General features: G+C 53.4%; 1 protein-coding gene across 1 annotated transcript in view; it reads left to right on the top strand.

Moving 5' to 3' along the window:
- The first annotated feature begins 234 nt into the window (after window positions 1–234).
- The window catches only part of dnah6 (dynein, axonemal, heavy chain 6), a 54,803-nt gene continuing 37,421 nt past the window's right edge, over window positions 235–17,616 (top strand). The window contains exons 1-39 of the mRNA XM_034291263.1: window positions 235–334; window positions 611–922; window positions 1,315–1,509; window positions 2,052–2,320; window positions 2,826–3,093; window positions 3,398–3,532; window positions 3,621–3,732; window positions 4,113–4,227; window positions 4,443–4,653; window positions 5,074–5,181; window positions 5,287–5,397; window positions 5,494–5,583; window positions 5,824–5,944; window positions 6,163–6,314; window positions 6,406–6,558; window positions 6,788–7,039; window positions 7,264–7,392; window positions 7,602–7,715; window positions 7,915–8,058; window positions 8,139–8,294; window positions 8,386–8,436; window positions 8,664–8,756; window positions 8,846–8,965; window positions 9,094–9,274; window positions 9,570–9,666; window positions 9,780–9,993; window positions 10,900–11,064; window positions 11,188–11,298; window positions 11,737–11,862; window positions 11,955–12,110; window positions 12,437–12,598; window positions 12,763–12,900; window positions 13,684–13,851; window positions 13,950–14,098; window positions 15,750–15,857; window positions 15,978–16,104; window positions 16,192–16,404; window positions 16,519–16,740; window positions 16,861–16,983. Of these exons, the coding sequence (XP_034147154.1) occupies window positions 674–922; window positions 1,315–1,509; window positions 2,052–2,320; window positions 2,826–3,093; window positions 3,398–3,532; window positions 3,621–3,732; window positions 4,113–4,227; window positions 4,443–4,653; window positions 5,074–5,181; window positions 5,287–5,397; window positions 5,494–5,583; window positions 5,824–5,944; window positions 6,163–6,314; window positions 6,406–6,558; window positions 6,788–7,039; window positions 7,264–7,392; window positions 7,602–7,715; window positions 7,915–8,058; window positions 8,139–8,294; window positions 8,386–8,436; window positions 8,664–8,756; window positions 8,846–8,965; window positions 9,094–9,274; window positions 9,570–9,666; window positions 9,780–9,993; window positions 10,900–11,064; window positions 11,188–11,298; window positions 11,737–11,862; window positions 11,955–12,110; window positions 12,437–12,598; window positions 12,763–12,900; window positions 13,684–13,851; window positions 13,950–14,098; window positions 15,750–15,857; window positions 15,978–16,104; window positions 16,192–16,404; window positions 16,519–16,740; window positions 16,861–16,983 (5,808 nt within the window). The 5' untranslated portion in view covers window positions 235–334; window positions 611–673. The remainder of the gene's footprint in view (window positions 335–610; window positions 923–1,314; window positions 1,510–2,051; window positions 2,321–2,825; window positions 3,094–3,397; window positions 3,533–3,620; window positions 3,733–4,112; window positions 4,228–4,442; window positions 4,654–5,073; window positions 5,182–5,286; window positions 5,398–5,493; window positions 5,584–5,823; window positions 5,945–6,162; window positions 6,315–6,405; window positions 6,559–6,787; window positions 7,040–7,263; window positions 7,393–7,601; window positions 7,716–7,914; window positions 8,059–8,138; window positions 8,295–8,385; window positions 8,437–8,663; window positions 8,757–8,845; window positions 8,966–9,093; window positions 9,275–9,569; window positions 9,667–9,779; window positions 9,994–10,899; window positions 11,065–11,187; window positions 11,299–11,736; window positions 11,863–11,954; window positions 12,111–12,436; window positions 12,599–12,762; window positions 12,901–13,683; window positions 13,852–13,949; window positions 14,099–15,749; window positions 15,858–15,977; window positions 16,105–16,191; window positions 16,405–16,518; window positions 16,741–16,860; window positions 16,984–17,616) is intronic.

Raw genomic sequence — 17,616 nt, 5'->3', positions numbered from 1 at the left:
GGTTTAGTGTCAATGTCCTGTAAGACAATGTTTCCATTTTGCAGGATAAAGACGATTTTGGGAATGCTGCTTGTTCATCTCCCTAGGTCCGGAGATCTTGTGGAAATATAACTTTGAGAAGTTCCTGTTTTAGTTTCAGCTTTGTGATGAGCCCGGGCAACGTTGTTTGGCTGCGCGGTGCGTGGTGTTGTTGCTAAGAAACCGTAAACTCAAGATCAGTTGTTCCACTTTGTTTTGAGTGGAGCCTCCAACTTATTTTTTGCTGATAGCTACGTTTCCTATTTTTGCAGCCGTCATTTCTCTACCACCCTCTAGTGTAAACTGCCATTAATATGTAAGTAATTGCACCACGAATTGGTCCGACGACGTTACAAGCAGTGTAAATTGCTAGCGCTACACAGTACCTAACGCTAACTGTGATGACGTTGATGTAGTTCCGTTTTTAACCGGACTGTTGCTGTTTGTCGTTTGTATTTGCCGTGTTTTGACTAATATTGTTGATAAAGACGATAGCCAAAATGTGAATTATTTTCAACCAGCATGCTGTTTAAATCTCAATTCATGGCAGTTAATTTTTACAGTTGTATTGACAGTGTTAACATTCATCCAGCCTCATCTTTAGCGTCCACTGATTGAGAACCAACAAGGCAGACTATTCAAGTCAGAGGCCGTCATGTCTTCGCTCTCTGGGAAGGGCTCCCCTCCCGGGAGAGACGACGGTACCGGGCCTTGGCTGCAGAGGATTACAGCCCCAGTCTCCAAGCCCCTGGGACATGTAGACCCAGAGTCACTGAGGGCCAGGCTAGTTTCTGTGCCCCCGACTAAGGCTCGACATAACCCTGACGCCCTGGTGTTCAGCCGCACCACCAAGGCTCTGGAACGCAGGAAGGCAGGGAGGAGAGCCATCCCCCTCGAGATACTGGTTTGTGGGGAGGGGTAGTCGGTTTTTTGGTGGGGGGAAGGGGGGGGGGGGTGAGAGAGTCTCACGCCTCCATAAAGTAAAGGTGTGTGTGTGTGTGTTTTAGGTCTAACTATACAGTTGGGGACCAAATGTTAGGGTTAAGGTTATGGTTAGGTTTAGGGTTAAGATTAGGGCAAGGGAGCATGCAATTTCTATTTTCTGGTCCCCATGAGGATAGCCTTGTGGGCTTGGATAGCACTTGTGTGTGTGGATAGCACTTGTGTGTGTGTGCGCAATTAGAATACCGGACAGTGTTAAATATTATCCTATTATTAGGCCTCCCTATATTACCATCAACTCTCTCACAAACACCAATTCCAACTACACAGACTGTCATTCATTCCCCCATTCAGCCGGTGTTGAAGAAGTACCAGGATCAGAAGCAGCCAGAGTTTATCCACAGTCAGAACCGCGAGAGGCTGGTCCAGTCAGGCTGGCAGCCCCTCTTATCCTCCTCTGCCGGGCCTGAGCGGTTGGAAGTTGCCCCCGACAGGCAGAGCTCTGCCCTGCACCTTCCCGAGCTTCCCGGGCACATCACGGGGAAACAGGTGGGTCAGAGTGGAGTCCGTGTGACGGACAGTTTCATGAAATGGCTCCCGTGTGGTACAGCTGTTAGAACGTGGTGCCGGGCTGGTGGGTTCCAGATCCATCGGGAGGACGGGGGGAGAACATATGCGGCGGTTGCTCTGGATGAGAGCTCCTGCGAAATCGCTTAAAATCGGATTTTTAACTCCACTGTGATTTCCCTGGTGACGTGTAGCCGCTTTGTGAAATCATTTCCAGAGGTTGACTGTAGGCTGCAGGGGGCAGAATGGGACAGCCTACAGTGGTGCTCTTGTTTGTCACTGAGACTCCTTATGTAATCCTTACTCTCTGATGACGGGGGTAAGTGTGTAGGCTCTGCCGGAGAGATACTGGGCGGACAGTCGTTTTCTTTATAATGCCGTGCTTGTTATTTTTCCCGCAGTTCCGTCAACCTAATTTAGGGCCATGAAGGCAAGTTGTCTATTCAAAAACCCTTCGCTGTCTGTTTTCATAGTTGCCGAACAACTGAAGATGAAATGGCCGTGTCGTTGGTTTCTTCTCTCAGGCTCCGATCCGCCAACGCACCCTGGGTTCCCCGCCCCCCCCCAAGCACGCCCGCTACGCCAAGTCCTACCCGACCACCCTCTTCCGCCCCTCCGCTCCCCAAGCCCATCAGGCATTCCTCTTCAGCTCGGCGGAGGAAGTGGTCCGTGCCAGAATATGTTCCCCGCCGGATATTGTCCGGACCATCCTGAACAACCCCCATCTGGGCTTCCTCTACATGACCTCCGCAGCGCCTAAGTCGTCTATTAAATATGATGCTTATAACCTAAAGTAAGAGAAACACAACACACTCCTCACACACACACACACACACATACACACACACACGTAAGTGCTCCGTTAAATAAAAATAGTTTGCCTTTTATCCCAAGTAAAACACACACCGCCCTAACCCTGAAAACATGACTTCTACACCCTCAAAACACGACGTTTACACCCTCAAAACACGACGCTTCCACCCTCAAAACACGACGTTTACACCCTCAAAACACGACGCTTCCACCCTCAAAACACGACGCTTCCACCCTCAAAACACGACGCTTCCACCCTCAAAACACGACGTTTACACCCTCAAAACACGACGCTTCCACCCTCAAAACACGACGCTTCCACCCTCAAAACACGACACTTCCACCCTCAAAACACGACGCCTCCACCCTCAAAACACGACGCCTCCACCCTCAAAACACGACGCCTCCACCCTCAAAACACGACGCCTCCACCCTCAAAACACGACGCCTCCACCCTCATCCTTGTGTTAACCCCTTCCTGTCAGGGTGGTAACGTACGAGGGCACGAACCAGCAGGACTACTCCACCATCAGCCCGCAGGGTGTGACCAGCGTGTCCTCCGGGGAGGTGGACTTTGTCCCCCTGGAGCGCTGGGAGCACGAGTACCGCTGTCACCGACGCCTCCTCGCCATCCCGACCTTCGCACTTTTCAGGAAGTGGAAGGCCTTCAAAGTGTGGAGGACCAACATGCGCTCCAAGAAGATCGGCACCTGCAAGCGGGCCCTGCAGGAGCGCTTGTTCATTGTCAACGAGGTGGGTGGTGTTGTTAGGGCAAGGAGTGTGTCGGGTTCTGGGGGGAGAAGGGGCGATGGGGGTGTGGGAGGAGAGGGAGAGGCCTGAGGCGGAGGGGTTATGGGAAGTGTGGAAGGTGAGGAGATGGTGCAAGAAGAGGATGGGGAGTAATGGAGGAGATGAGGACATGAGGGGATGGGGAGTGTGGGAGGAGTGGAGGTGGTGGGGACTGGGGGGAGGACAGTCGACATCCCAGATAACCTGTGTGTGTGTGTGTGTGTGTGTGTGTATGTATGTTTGTGTGTGTGTGTGTGTGTTGGTCCAGTCTCTGCGTCCCGCACTGATTGGCATCAGGGAGATGTGTTTCAGGATCAGTGACCTGGGCCTGTGTAACATCCAGAGAGACCACACCTACACTCTGGTGGAGTTCCAGCAGGCACAGTATAAGCAGCTGAAAGAGGTACAGTGTCTCTCTGTCCTAGTCTCTCTGGCCTAGTCTCTCTGTCCTTTGGTTTCCGTTCATTTTCGTGTTCTGTTTATCTCTTCAGGTGTCGTCTCGTCTGGAGGAGTTCAGAGAGTTGGTGAAGGAGGTGGCCAGGAGTGCTTGTCGTGAGGCCATGAAGGACGCCGGATACCCACCGGACACCAGCACTGACATGGGTACACACACACACCCACACACATACACGTTTGTTTTAATATCCTCATGGGTCCAAGAAAAACAAAATTGCAATGCTCCCTTGCCCTTATCTTAACCCTAACCCTTAACTTAACCCTAACCTTAACCTCAATAAAGTAACATTTATGCCTAAACTTTACCCTGATGTAATGCCTAACCTTTACCCTAAACTTAACCAAAAACGCCTGGGCCTTAAAGAACCCCAAATGTTAACTCTAAAATGAATTGTAAATTTGACCCTAAACCTAAACACTGAGCCGGAAATTGACTTTCCCCCCATGACTTTCCCTCCTCTGCATGTCTTTACCTTGACACGACGTCTACCATTGTGTGTGTGTGTGTGTGTGCGCGCGCACTCCAGAGGGTACGGACCGGAAGCCGTCTCCAGTGATGGAGCTGATGTTTGACGAGGTTCCTGATAAGATGACCTACACCGAGCAGGCCAATAAGAGATACCACAGTAGACGTCTCACCTGGTGGGTACCGCAAACACACATTCATCCATCCCCTTGCCACTCATAGTTGTCTGCAAGCACCAACGCCCTTCTGCCGCCACACACCGTCTCTGCGCCGCGTCACACACCGTCTCTGTGCCGCGTCACACACCGTCTCTGCGCCGCGTCACAACAGGACCCGAGTCCGTACCGCTTTCGCTTGTCATGACGTGTGCGTTTCCGCTCTGTGGTCGTAGCTTCGTGCGGCTGGCTGACTACCTGGTAGTGAGCACTTTGCACGTCCTGGCCGTGAACTCTGTGGTTCGGCTGCTGGCCGCGCTGCAGGAGCAGGTCGACCACACCCCCGCGCACGGCGTCATCCACAGCTGGGTCCGCGCTGCTTCGGCTGGAGCCAGGGGCGGGGCAGAGGCCGGGGGACTCGGAGTCACAGAGGACACGGGCCAAAAGGTACGGAAGTTCAGCGAGTGTTACTACAACGCAAGCAGTAAAATTGTGTTCGCTGCAGTGACGTTGTAGCAAGGCTGTAGTTACATAAGGTGTGGCAGTAGTAGTAATGTTGTAATCACACCTTTTAGTCTGCAGAGCTCAGGGTGGAGGTGGGTAATGGTTGTAGTAATGCTGTAATAATGTTGTTATCACACCTTTTAGTCTGCGGTGCCCAGGGTGGAGGTGGGTAATGGTTGTAGTAATGTTGTAATAATGTTGTAATCACACCTTTTAGTCTGCGGAGCCCAGGGTGAAGGTGGTTAATGGTTGTAGTAATGTTGTAGTAATGTTGTAATCACACCTTTTAATCTGCTGAGCTCAGGGTGGAGGTGGGTAATGGTTATAGTAATGTTGTAGTAATGTTGTAATCACATCTTTTAGTCTGCAGAACCCAGAGCGGAGGTGGTTACACCACTGCCCATGTTTGTATCAGAACTGATACTGGAGACCCACGATCTGACCTACGAACCCTCAGTAGACAGTTTCCAGGTTTGTCACGACTGACCTCTCACCTTTCACCACGCTGACATCATCATGCTACAACATATTTAATACGCTTTTTTGGGTCTTTTTTTCGCTGTGTTTTCTGAACAGGAGTGCGTGTCGGAGATCATCTCCCGCTTCCAGGAGGCTGTCCTGTCTCTGGATGTTCTGGTGTCTGACTCCTACTTTGATGACTTCACTCAGCCCATGATCAACAACAAGGTAATGTGGACGAGTCTACGCTGAGCCTAACAAACATACAACATGTGTAACCAACTGTTGGAAAGCAGTCTGACTATTGAAACGTGTTTGTTGTAGGTGGAGGAGAAGGCCTGTGGTGATGGTCCCAGTCTGGTGGATATGCTGGAGGATGACCATCACCTCCAAGAAGTCATCGTCAACATCAAGGTCAGGATGTGTTCTTACTGCATCACGTCACAGGTTACGTAATACAGTCCAGAGCTTTTCTTCCTGTTGGATTTCACCTAAGGCATTGAGTTGTGCAATGAACAGCAAACCTCCAGAACTGCTCTCTGATGACCGGCGTCAAAGTAGAATGTTCCTGAGAACCTGAGTGGAAGATGCTGCTTGTAAAAAAAAGTCTCCCCTCCCTCTGTCTGTCTTCCCCCTTTTTTTCTCTCTCTTCAGAAGTGTGTCCAGTTTGCGTTTGACTCGGCCAGTGTGTACGCACGCACCTTTGAGTGCTTTAGGATCTTCTACAAAGAGAACGACAGTCTGGACCTGGAGGGGCTCAGGGGGCAAGATCACGGTACCGTGGCCATAATGACCAGCGTTTATTCAAAACCCATCCCCCTCTCTGTTTGGACCTCTTCGTTTTTTTCCCTTCTCCGTTTCGATCAGACCCTTGGATCCAGTTGGGGCCTGTTTTGATGCATTATGTTTAAAACATTCGTATTTCACTGTGGGAAGGAACTAGACGGTGGCGCCCGGGCCAATCGTCCCGTGACTGTGTGCTGTTCCCTGTAGACGTGTCCTTCTACGGTGAGAGTCTGGGGAAGTACCACCGGCAACACCAGGAGGCCCTGAACATCCAGCAGAAGAGACACCTGGGCCTTCTGCTGGTGGACACCACGCAGCTCAAAGCCAAACTCATCCCGTCGCCGCTACGCTGTCTGGAGGTATGGACAAGACACACGCAACGCACCCAAGTGTATCTGCGTGCTGGCTAACCTCTGGCCCCCCCCCCCCCCCCCCCCCTTTCCGCCCCAGACCATCAACGACATGCTCCCCCTGCTGGCCAAGAGGAAGATGGAGGCTATCATGACTGAGGCTCAGGATGCCCAGTTCAGGCTGGAGTTTGTCCCGACGGCTACCGCAGAGTTTGTCAACTCACTGACCTTCCTGGAGGAGATACAGGAGAGGGTAAGGGTCACACTCATGTGGTTGGCCATGCCCTCGTCACTGTCAAGTCATTGTTCCCATCACCACTCTGTTATCACTAAATCATCCTCGCTAAACCATCCTCTCTAAACCATCCTCACGTAATCATCCTCGCTAAACTCTCCTTACTACACAATCTTCATTAAACCATCCTCACCAAATCATTCCACCTCAGTTGTCCTCACTCAGCCACGGTTTGTGTCTTTGTCAGATTGAGGTGTTGGACGAGCAGGCGGAGACCGTGTCCCAAATGTACACGTTGATCGAGCGCTACTCCGTCCCCACCCCACCCGAGGACTTGGCCCTGTACGCCACCCTGAAACCCTCCGTCACGTCCGTGCGAAATGCCATCGACAAGGCTGTGGGCGAGAGGGACGCCAACGTGGAGAAGTTCTGTACCCACCTTCAGAAGGACATATCCGAACTCAACGCAGAGGTCAAACAGGTCAAAGAGTTGGCCCAGGTAATTGTAATGCTGTTATTTTACTGATAACTTCATTGGATGTGACGGTGGACAATGGACCCAGCCCTGTATATTAGCATGCAGGGGAGCGGGCTTTCAGTCAACCCTACCTGTTTGAAAAAACGTAACATTCCCCCTGAGTAACGAAAGAAAACGCTGCCTTTTTGAAGAGCGTGTTTATATAGAAAGATTTAACTAGGAATGTGTGAACTGTTCTCTTCCAGAACCGCCAGATCCTGGACAGCGACGCTGACCGTCCTAAAGTCCGACAGCTGCTGGAGGAGATACAGCATTCTATAGACGAGCTGCAGGTCCAGGCCTGTCAGTACAAGTCTTACCAAAAGAACTTCAAGGTACTCCGATGCATTACCAGAACACAGTCAGAACTTCCTCTGAGACCGTATGGTGTTTATAATCCCCACCTGTCATGACCTAAATATTCTGTGCTCATAGTCCCGTTTTGACTGGATTAATGTACAGGGCAGTGGAGAAATGGAGGTGGCTGAATTTTTGGGCGTCAGAGGGGTGAGGTAACCCCTCTCTTGACCCTTGACCCCTGTAGGTGGAGGTGACTAAGTATGAGGAGTTGGAGGAGCTGAGCGCGGAGGTGAAACTGAAGCAGCTGTTATGGGACTCTGTGGAGGAGTGGGAGTCCCTGCTGGCTGGATGGATGGAGGTACTGTCTGGACCCCACAGCTGATACCTCTTTGTCCTGTAGCCTTCGCTTGTCTCGACATAGTCAGACTTCCTGGACGTTTCGGGCCGAACGCTGCACTGTTTTGATGGTTATTACGGCACGCGTCTCTCCGTTGTGAATGAAAGCAGCGCTAAAAAATCGAACCGAATGTAAAACCACTTGTCTAAACCCCTGGCAGTGTAAGTTTGACGAGCTGGACCCAGAGGTTCTGGCCGCCCAGGTGAACCGTTACTCCAAGTCCGTGGGCCAGCTGGAGAAAGGCCTGCCACCCAACACCGTGGTGCCTCTTCTCAAAGGGCAGGTGGAGGGCATGAGGAAGAAGGTGGGTGTACGCCAGCGTGTCTGTGTGTGAGCGTGTGCTGTGTGTGTCCTGTTATGAGTGCTCCCTGTGGGTCCCTCCAGCTCCCGGTGATTACGGACCTGCGGAACCCGAGCCTGAAGGCCAGACACTGGGATGTTCTGGAGGCCCTAATGGAGACCAGTCTCCAGAAAGAGCCCCGAACCCTGGCCTCTCTGGAACAGCAGAACATATTCCGTTACGACGCGGAGATACAGGAGGTATTTTTCCCCCGATCCAAGAATGTCAGCCGTGTGGTCCTGACTGTCCCTGGTTAGTCGCGTAATACGTGGCTGTTGATGGGTCCTACAGGTGTCGGGACAGGCTTCGGGGGAGGCGTCGCTGGAGACCATTCTGAAAAAGGTGCGTGTCTGTTTGGTCAACAGGGGGGGGGGGGGGGTCTGTGTGCGTGGTTGGTTCCAGACCCCCATGGCGGCGCCGCGCCCAACTTAATGTTGCTCCTTCGAGACAACCCTTCGTGGGCCTTTTATCAGTAACTGTATGGGTTCGTTAGCCTTCTCAAGTACCCCCCCCCTCCCTCCCTCGGCTGTTCTGTGTACGTCACCGTCTGAACTCTATTCTCTATGAAGGTCGAGGACTTGTGGAAGACTTCAGAGTTCACCGTTCTGCCGCACCGCGAGTCCAAAGACGTGTTCATCCTGGGCGGGACGGATGACGTTCAGGTAATCCACTGGGATCGTGTCAGCGCTTGGTCATGAAAGGGACCTCGGCGTGGCTAGCTGGTGATGACCCCCGCTGGTGTTTCCCCCAGGTGCTCCTGGACGACAGCACCATCAACGTGGCCACGGTGGCGTCCTCTCGCTACGTCGGCCCCATGAGGACCAGAGTGGACGATTGGCAGAGACGGCTGGCTCTCTTCAGTCAGACCCTGGTGAGGCTGGTGCTGCCGCGTTCACACAATGCTTCATGTCCCTCAAGTCATACCTTAACCTGCCTCTCCCTCCTTTCTCTTGTTTTTCCTCTCTTTCTCCCCCCTCGCCCCCCCCCCCCTCTCTCTAGGAGGAATGGTTGCGGTGTCAGCGGAGCTGGCTCTATCTGGAGAGTATCTTCAGCGCTCCGGACATCCAGAGGCAGCTCCCGGCGGAGGCCAAGATGTTTATGCAGGTGGACAAGTCCTGGAAGGAGATCATGAGGAAAGTCAACCAGCTCCCCAACTCCCTGAGGGCCGCCACACAGCCAGGTAGGGACTAGACCCTGTTGGGTCAGACCATGCCTCTCTCTCTCTCAGTCCCTCTCGGTCCCTCTCACTGTCTCTCCTGGTCCCTCTTGGTCTCACACTTTCCAAATTTCACCAGAGCTGATAACCGGACACTGAACATTACAGGACGTTCCCCGGACACCAGTTATTCCTAGACATTTTCACTTTCTAGCCACTTATCAGGTGCTCTCAATTACCGCTTTCAACTTGGAATGTTACACGACCCAGGGTCATTGCCACCAGCGCCTTTTACCTTTGATCACCCTTCTCTGACCAGGTCTGCTGGAGATCTTCCAGAACAACAATGCTTTACTGGACCAGATCCAGAAGTGTCTGGAAGCCTACCTGGAGTCCAAGAGGGTCATCTTCCCCCGGTACATTGAGATCATTAATCAGAACTCACAGACGATTCTGTCTCACGACGACGTTCCCTGTTACATTTCAACCAGTCTGTGTTTGTGTTTCTCTGTGTTTGTTCTGTTCCCAGGTTCTACTTCCTGTCCAACGACGAGCTTCTGGAGATCCTGGCCCAGACCAGGAACCCACAAGCGGTGCAGCCACACCTCAGGAAGTGTTTTGACGCTATCGCCCGCCTGGAGTTCGCCCTGTTGTCCCCGGACGCAACCCAGCCCGTCGATGGAGAACAGGAAAAGATCTACAGCAACGACATCCTGGCCATGGTGTCGCCCGAGGGAGAGAAGGTCAGCACCATCTGGTTTCGATCATCTTTCTCTGGCTGTCTTCCTCTCTCTCTGTCTCTTTGTTTCTTTCTTTATAGTTCTTTGTCTCTCTTGTTCTCTCTTTTCTGTCTCTGTGGCCCTCTGTCTCCCTCAAGTCTTTCTCTCTGTTTCGCTCTGTCTTTTCCTCCATCTGTCTCTCTGTGAGAGGGATCCGTTTTGACTATTCTATATCTTCCTCCTCACTGGGGAGATGAAAGTTGGGTGGAGATTTTACTGATCCTGTATGTTTCACTCCATCTCTGTCCTCATGACTTCCCTGTACCACTGTAGCCCGGCCAAAGTGTCACTCCTAAAACCCGATGTTGTGTTTCAGCAGCGTTACGTCATCCCGCGCTTGGCCTCAACCCCCCAACGCTCAGTTGAGAACATGAAGTCAGACTAAATTAGGAGGAAATAAAGTGCCTGTAGTGACATGATGAGGATGTGTTTTAACGTTCTAGTGGACGGAGATGAGAAGAACTCTGGCACGGCCGATCATAGAAGCCCCTCAGACAGATGGCTTTGAGAGTTGGTCAGAGTCAGCGTGTGTAGACTGTGTTCTGGTTCCACAAAGCCGTCTGTCATTCAATCCTGCACGTACATAGCAGAGTAATTACCTGTAGCCAGGCCAGGAATGGGATGCACACATTAGTCACTCTGCAAATCAAGTCTTTAAGCCAGTTGAAATAGTACTTAAATGAGTTGTTCCTAATCTGCACATCACTGGGTTTGCTAATGAGCAGTGTCTAGACAGGTAAATTAACTGAGGTACTTGTTGTAAGAACATGGGGTGTGTGTGTGTGGGTGTGTGGGTGTGTGTGTGTGTGGGTGTGTGGGTGTGTGGGTGTGTGGGTGTGTGTGTGTGTGTGGGTGTGTGTGTGTGTGTAGGTGGGCCTGACTAAGGGTCTGAAGGCGCGGGGCAACGTGGAGGACTGGCTGGGGAAAGTGGAGGAGGCCATGTTCTCATCCCTGCGACGGCTCAGCAAGGCCTCCATCGCCGACTACCAGACCCGGGAGAGGGAGGCGTGGGTGGTGGCGGAACACCCCTCACAGGTACACACACACACATCTGCCGGATCTCTCCTCAAAGGACCTAATGGAGTCATAGTCCTCGAGACGTTGTTGGAAACGTGCTGGTGTGGGAGCACAGTCGCAGTGTTCGTCTGTGTCCACCAGGTGGTGCTGACGGTCAGCCAGCTGATGTGGTGCAGGGACTTGGACGGCTGTCTGGAAGGGGACCACGACCGCCTCCAGGCCCTGCTGGACTTTGAACGTGTCAACATTGATGTAGGGATGGAACACCTTCAGTCAAGGCATTCTAGTTCTGTTAAATACTTTCATTAATCCCCTTAATTATCCCGGACTTGGACTGCCTGTCTCTCTCCCTGTCTGTCTGTCTGTCTGTCTGTCTGTTTGTGTGTCTGTCTGTGTCTCTGTCTGTCTGTTTGTCTGTCTGTCTGTGTGTCTGTGTGTCTGTCTCCCTGTTTGTCTGTCCCCCTGTGTGTCTGTGTGTCTGTCTCTCTGTGTGTCTGTCTCCCTGTGTATCTGTCTCCCTGTGTGTCTGTCTGTCTGTCTTGTCTGTCTGTCTTGTCTGTCTGTCTTGTCTGTCTGTCTTGTCTGTCTTGTCTGTCTGTCTTGTCTGTCTGTCTTGTCTGTCTTGTCTGTCTTGTCTGTCTGTCTTGTCTGTCTGTCTGTGTGTCTGTGTGTCTGTGTTCCTTCCTACAGAGGCTGAATGCCCTGGCAGCATTGGTCCGAGGCCACCTCCCCAAGCTGCACCGCGCCATCATCACGGCTCTCATCACGGTGGACGTCCACGCCAGGGACATCGTCACCGACCTCGTGACCCGGAAGGCAAAAACCCACATTCACAGCAATTTCTGGTTTTCTGTCAATCTGACAAAAAGAGTGACCGAGTGTGCATCTGACCCTGTGCGTGTGTGTAGGTGGACTCTGCCAGTAGTTTTGAGTGGCAGAGACAGCTGCGTTACTACTGGGACCTCGGCCTTGATAACTGCGTGGCCCGCATGGCTCTGTCCACATACGTCTATGGCTATGAGTACCTGGGAGCCTGCCCTCGCCTGGTCATCACCCCGCTCACGGTAACACGCAACCTGACTTCTCCGTGTGTGCGTGCGTGCGTGCGCGGTGCGCCTCAATGTCCTACGTCCCCCCAAGTACCCACTGATCAGACATGGGGGTAGAGGCCCTCTGTCAGGATGCTCTGATTACCGTCATGTTGTCGCTCCTTGTGTGTCTCTGTGTCACGTTCAGTCAGCACACACACACACACACACACACACATCCAACCGTAACTACAGGCAGACCGTTACGTTATAACATCCGGACGTGCAGTATCTACTCCCCCACTGCTCCACCCATCCTTTCCTCCATTCATTAAGCCCATGTATTGCTCTGCGTCATCCAGGACCGGTGCTACCTCTGCCTGATGGGGGCTCTCCAGTTGGACCTGGGCGGGGCTCCAGCAGGCCCGGCCGGGACTGGGAAGACCGAGACCACCAAGGATCTGGCCAAGGCTCTGTCCATCCAGTGTGTCGTCTTCAACTGCTCTGACGGCCTGGACTACAAGGTGACCTCTGACCTTCTCTTTTTCTCTCCATTCCTCTTCCCTCGTCCACCCAGCCGCGCTTCCCAGGTGCGACCACCGGAGGGCAGCGACGCCACAGGACTCAATGCCACGACCCCCAGCTGAGAGTCTGGCGCTAATTAACCAATCGCCTGTCTTTGTTTCAGATGATGGGGAAGTTCTTCAGCGGTCTGGCCCAATCAGGAGCCTGGTGTTGCTTCGACGAGTTCAACCGCATCGACATCGAGGTGCTGTCCGTCATCGCCCAGCAACTCATCACCGTCCGCAACGCCAAGGCCGCCAAGGTGTGTGTCTCGGTGGGAACGGAACATTCTGTATCTTGGCGTCAGGCCGTCAGCTGGTGACTCACCCCCCCCTCGCGCGACGAGCGTGCACGTGGATCGACCGGCACGGTGATGCTCACAATGACTCCTCCGCAGGTCCTCCACCTGGTGTGCTGTGTGTTTAGCCCCTTCAGTCAAAACCCCTGGCTGTCTGGCAGGACGCCCCCGGCCTCCTGAACCCAGACCCATCCCCTCCTCACAGCCACTGGCAGGACGCCCCCGGCCTCCTGAACCCAGACCCGTCCCCTCCTCACAGCCACTGGCAGGACGCCCCCGGCCTCCTGAACCCAGACCCATCCCCTCCTCACAGCCACTGGCAGGACGCCCCCGGCCTCCTGAACCCAGACCCGTCCCCTCCTCACAGCCACTGGCAGGACGCCCCCGGCCTCCTGAACCCAGACCCGTCCCCTCCTCACAGCCACTGGCAGGACGCCCCCGGCCTCCTGAACCCAGACCCGTCCCCTCCTCACAGCCACTGGCAGGACGCCCCCGGCCTCCTGAACCCAGACCCGTCCCCTCCTCACAGCCGCTGTTTTCCTGGGACACACCAGCGTTACCATAACAGCATGCCGTTGTTAACCGTGATGTGGGAATACTGCTGGTGGCTTTTTAGGAGAGTCCTTCATGCCCCCTGATGTCCTCTCTCTGTGTCCTTCTGCCCCCCCCTCTCTCTCTCTCTGTCTGTCTCTCTCTGCCCCCCCGTCTCTCTGTCTCTGCCCCCCCCCCTGTTTCTCTGTGTTCTAGCTGTCTCGCTTCATGTTTGAGGGCCGAGAGATCAAGCTGGTGATGACCTGCGCGGCCTTCATCACCATGAACCCTGGCTACGCCGGGCGCACGGAGCTCCCGGACAACCTCAAAGCCCTGTTCAGGCCCATTGCCATGATGATACCCAACTACGCGCTGATCGCTGAGGTACCGCGCCGGATGCCCCCCCCTCGTGACCGCCCGCCAGCCAGCCGTGGCTGGTCGCCAATATTGACCAGCGCGCATCTCTCCCTTCTTTCCCGCAGGTGATTCTGTACTCGGAGGGTTTCGAGTCCAGTAAGACGCTGGCCCGTAAGATGACCCAGATGTACAAGCTCTGCTCCGAGCAGCTGTCCCAGCAGGACCACTACGACTTTGGCATGAGGGCCGTAAAGTCCGTCCTGGTCATGGCCGGGTAGGCAACGCTGGCTCTGCCCTTCTGTAAGCGCCGCCCCGGCGTCCGAGGTGGCATGCGCCGCGTCATACTGAGCTGGTCGGCGCCAGTCTCCGGGGCACTTTTTGTCGTCTGGTCTGTTCTCGTCGCGGCTGGTTAGGACACACAGGGGAGCGGTTCTCCGATCCTCCTTCTGACACACTCTGCCTTTCCTCCTTCTGACACACTCTGCCGTTACTCCTTCTGACACACTCTGCCGTTTCTCCTTCTGACCCACTCTGCCTTTATCTCTTTGAGAGCCTGACACTTTGGATAAACAGCTATTTCATCCAAGTGTCAACCTGGTGTCTGACAATTTCCCTGGCCCACAAGCCCCGTCCCCCCCAGTCACAGAGCCCTGCCATGCGAGGCCACTTCATAAGCACTTTTATTGAAATCCCAAACCCACCTAAAGTGGATTGAGAGCAACGCTGTGACGAGCATTGGCTTTAGGTGGCAGTGACACCAAACACAGGACCGGGGGGAAGCCTCTTGTCCTCTGTTAGTGCTGAGAAGGTATGCGTTTGGTAGGACCCAACATCCCACCTGATTCGCCCGCACATTCCTCCTCAGATGACAGCTCCCTTCCAGCGATGACTGAGACACGGTATTATGGAAATAATGTACGAGACCTCGGTCTGCATCGTTCAAATCCTCCTGGCCCAGATGCGGCTGTGATTGACGGATTACTTCATTTCCCCTGTCTGTGCCATCCATCATGCTTTATCTCCGGCACAGGTTGACGGGCGTGTGCGTGTCTGTGTGTTTGTGCGCCGGGCTCTGATTGACTCATAGGGCCATTGTCTTGCCAGCCGAGGCAGAGGTGTTAATTTAACAGGTGTGTGAGTTACAAGCCCCGGCCGTGTCATTCAGACTTTTTCCCCTCCGTCCGATTCACTTTTTATTGCCACTGTAAATCCAATTTAATGGGCCCCTGTTATTGCCAGCAGAGTGTGTTGCGCGCGTGTGTGTGTGTGACGGCAATCCGCGTTTATAACAAATGGATTGACGAACATTTACAGAGGCATCATCATCTGCCTTGATAAGCCTCGCTCTGGGAAAGGAGGAGAGGGAATGGAAGGAGAGTTAGAGCAAGACCAGCCCACTTGGTCAGTTTAGTAATGGGCTGAATCCATCGCACACTGTCTTCCTGGAAGATAAAAAGATAGCTGGGAAGATAAAGAGACAGAGATGAAGAGTTCGAGGAAGACAGAGCGTCGGGGCTTGGAGGACAGAATAGAGGGGGACGTACAGTGATGAAAGCTAATATCCTCTATGGAAGGTGTGTGTGTGCGCTAAATGTACTCTGTGAGAGTGACAGTTCCAGGTGATGTGCTTGTATGCCCAGTGTAGGCTACTCAGCCGGCTGCTGTCATTGGCTAGTGATTGACTGCCATGCCCCCTCACTCTGTCTATATACTGTGACAAGCACGTTAGTGTTGTACTTTTCTGTATTGAAGATTGGGGTCAATTAAAACTTGAAGTAACTCTATTCAGAAAGGGATTAGTAGAAAGAAACCTCCTGTCATAGCTTATCCTTTAAGTATATGTAAAATAATTTTTTTTTGACTAGAACCATTTCAGGTCCAACTAGACCTGCTGCCTCATCTCTACATCTCCCCGCTATCTCCAGGTCTCTGAAGAGAGAGAATCCCCATCTGAGTGAAGATGTGGTGCTGATCAGGGCTCTGAGAGACTCCAACCTGCCCAAGTTCCTCACAGATGATGCTGCTCTGTTCAGGTGAGAGAAGAAACGCACAGACCAACAGAGTCCCGCAGTCAAGGCCCTCTGCCTAACATGGCTACGTGTGTGTGTGTGTGTGTGTGTGTGTGTGTGTGTGTGTGTGTTTCTACCCTCCAGCGGTATCATGTCGGACCTGTTCCCTGGCGTGTCCATCCCTGAGCATGACTACGGCGTGTTAGCCTCCACTGTCTTGGAGTCGCTGGTAAAACGCAACCTTCAGCCCCTGTCCGGCATGACCAACAAGGTAGGCACGCTCGTGACGCCGTGGTCGTTTTCTGCTTCGAGCTTATCGATGATCGCCACACGCCCTCGCCCGTGCTCTTTTGACCAGGTCATCCAGTTGTACGAGACAATGTTGGTGCGTCACGGCGTGATGCTGGTGGGTCCCACGGGCGGCGGGAAGACCACGGTGTACGCCGTCCTGGCCGACACCCTGGCCAGCCTCCACCAGGCCGGCCACGGCCAGAACAACCCCTTCTACCTCCCTGTGAAGACAACCGTCCTCAACCCCAAGGCTGTCACCATGGGGGAGCTCTACGGCGAGGTCCGCCGATCCTTTGGTTAATCAATTCAACACGCTGCCGGTGAACTAACAGGGCGATCAATTCTACCCCTGTTAGTTTGCCCGTTCCGCCCCTGACCTCCGACCCCCCTGCAGGTAAACACGTTGACCCTGGAGTGGCGGGACGGTCTGATGGCCCTGAGCGTTCGGGCGGCCTGCAGTGACGCCGGCGAGGACCACAAGTGGATCGTGTCGGACGGACCGGTGGACGCGCTGTGGATCGAGAACATGAACACGGTCCTGGACGACAACAAGATGCTGTGCCTGGCCAACAGCGAGCGCATCAAACTCACCCCGTCCATACACATGCTGTTCGAGGTGTGTGTGGGGGAGGGTGGGGGGGTTGGGAGGTAAAAGGTCAGAGAGTGTGAGGGGCAACATGGTCAGGTGGTTTTTTTTCCTAAGATTTTTGTGTCGTCTGTCCCTTCTGCGTGTCAGGTCCAGGACTTGGCGGTGGCTTCCCCGGCCACTGTTAGCCGCTGCGGGATGGTCTACGTGGACTCGGACGAGCTCAAGTGGATGCCCCACGTCCAGACCTGGATCAGCGGTCTAACTGACAAGGTGCTTTCGTTAGTCACGCCTGAGTACCCGTCTGCCACGTCTTCAGAGTTCAAACGGGCCCCCTGCTGTAGAACCAGCAACGTGCCGTCTCCATCATGCCTGTTTCCCCTCGATAAGCTGCCACCTCCATCTGGTAATGGCTGTGGTCCTCTCCCCCGCTGTCTGACGATCACAGAGAATGTGTAGCGTTCTCAGACCAAAGGCAGACGGAGATTTGGCTGGCTAGATTAGACGGCTGTAATTGTGCTCTAACCGTCAGTGTCAGCAGTTCAACTTCACAACCAAATCACTGACAACAAGACATGAAAGAGGATTCTACGCTGTGGCCTCTAACCACTGTGTTTTATCTCTTGCATCGACGGAGGAGGGGCTTTTCAACTCCCTCATCCTATATGATCACTGAATCTTTAAAAAAAATGCTGGGCCTTTTATTGCTTCTGCCACTCTTTTTGATTTACTAGCTGACAGATGCTAAAACGAGGGCAAAAATAGGAGTGGTGAGGCGTTGAATGGAACTTGACCAAAAAAAATTTAACTTTTGTGGGAAGTATGCCGTTTCCCCCAGCAATAGGCAGTTATTTGTTATTTTTCAAGTGCATGCCTCACACTATGTTGTGGTAGTAATATGAACAT

Source organism: Esox lucius, chromosome 25 (genome assembly GCF_011004845.1).
Source record: "Esox lucius isolate fEsoLuc1 chromosome 25, fEsoLuc1.pri, whole genome shotgun sequence".
In the NCBI taxonomy this organism is placed as follows: Eukaryota; Metazoa; Chordata; class Actinopteri; order Esociformes; family Esocidae; genus Esox; species Esox lucius.
The sequence above is the reverse complement of the archived record's forward strand: the minus strand, read 5'-3'. Positions and strand labels throughout refer to the sequence as shown.